Source organism: Eurypyga helias, unplaced genomic scaffold (genome assembly GCF_000690775.1).
Source record: "Eurypyga helias isolate BGI_N326 unplaced genomic scaffold, ASM69077v1 scaffold17830, whole genome shotgun sequence".
In the NCBI taxonomy this organism is placed as follows: domain Eukaryota; kingdom Metazoa; phylum Chordata; class Aves; order Eurypygiformes; family Eurypygidae; genus Eurypyga; species Eurypyga helias.
Window position 1 is genome coordinate 8934 of NW_010223978.1, and position 1292 is coordinate 10225.

The following is a 1292-nucleotide window of genomic DNA, read 5'->3' on the forward strand; positions in this document are numbered from 1 at the left end:
CAAGTGTGTTTTGCTGGGTTGTTAATGACACTCGCTGAAAAGAAAAGAGCAAGGGAGAGAGCGGAGGCCATGCTGGGCTGCTCCCCACATCCACAGGGATGTTGTGTCAGGGGGATTTGAGGGACACCACGTTCCCCATGTGCTGCAGCCGCTCTGGGAGAGAGATTTACCCATCTGAGTATCGTTTCTTCCTCCTGGGACGCTGCAAATGTTTTCTGCCTGAGTCCCCTTCCACGCCCTAAGGGGACTGTCAGGTTCAAGTCACCAAATTCCCCGCCAGCCTCCTCGGGAAGAGAGAAAGAGGCACCTCCTTCCACCTCTTCCTGCAGCAGGATTTGAATAACCAGGTGTGAGCATCAGCCTCCCTCGTTAATGCGTTTGATAATTGACCAAGCGCTCATTCTTGTGGGAGGGCGGCGTGCCCAAGCGCAGTGCCCTGTGAGGAGGGGCCGCGTTCAGCTGCTCCTCTGCGCCCCGAGAGCCCGCGGCCCTGCCTGCCGCCATGCCTGCCCGCGGCCTCCTCTTCCTCCTCCTCGGGCTGCTCCTGGGGCTGCAGCCTGCCTGCTGCCAGGAAGGTAAGTGCAGGCAGCCTCCCCTCCAGGGGAAACTGAGGCAAGGGGGAGGTAGGAAGGCATGCCGAGCCTTGGGCAGAGGGAGCTGCTCAGTTGGGTGGCTTTGGGGACAAGGGACACCTGCAAAAGGGCCTCTTCAGAAGGGAAAAAACATCCCTGCTCCCACCCAAGCTTCAGCTCTGGCTTCGCATCAGCAGGCGATGGGGACTGGTGGGTGTCCGGTGGGTTGGGAGGTTTTGCCGGAGTCGGGACACGGAGACTCTCTACCTTGTTTGCCGAAGGCTGAAACTGCCGTCCAAGGTTTATTTCTCTTGCTTACACGGAGATAAAGCCGCTCTGATTTACCTCGGGCAGGACTGTGCACCGAGATGAGTAATCTGTTTTCTTAAGGCGCTTTTTTTTTTTTTCTTTCTTTCTGTCTTCTCGCTCCCTGGGCAAGCGTTGTGCTGGGTCACTCCCCGAGCTCGCAGGTTTTCCTGTTAATGTGTAATTTTGATCATTGCTGAGGTGAGGGAGCAAATATTTTCCTCTGCAAATTGCCCTCCCGTTCTCTTCCGAAAGACTTAATAGAGAAGCTTCCTATGTCTAGGGCATTATTTTTAGTAAATTCGTGGAAGGACTTGTCTAATGCTAGAAATAATAACGAGTAATTAAAACTCATCTGATGCTGCCAAAGTCCTGGAAAATTCCCTCCCCCTTTCTGATGCCCTAGCCCTGACC

General features: G+C 54.6%; 1 protein-coding gene across 1 annotated transcript in view; it reads left to right on the plus strand.

The window, feature by feature from the left end:
- Nucleotides 1–502: 502 nt before the first annotated feature.
- Nucleotides 503–1292, plus strand: part of PDZK1IP1 (PDZK1 interacting protein 1) — a 6112-nt gene continuing 5322 nt past the window's right edge. The window contains exon 1 of the mRNA XM_010159741.1: nucleotides 503–575. Coding sequence (XP_010158043.1) covers nucleotides 503–575 — 73 coding nt within the window. The remainder of the gene's footprint in view (nucleotides 576–1292) is intronic.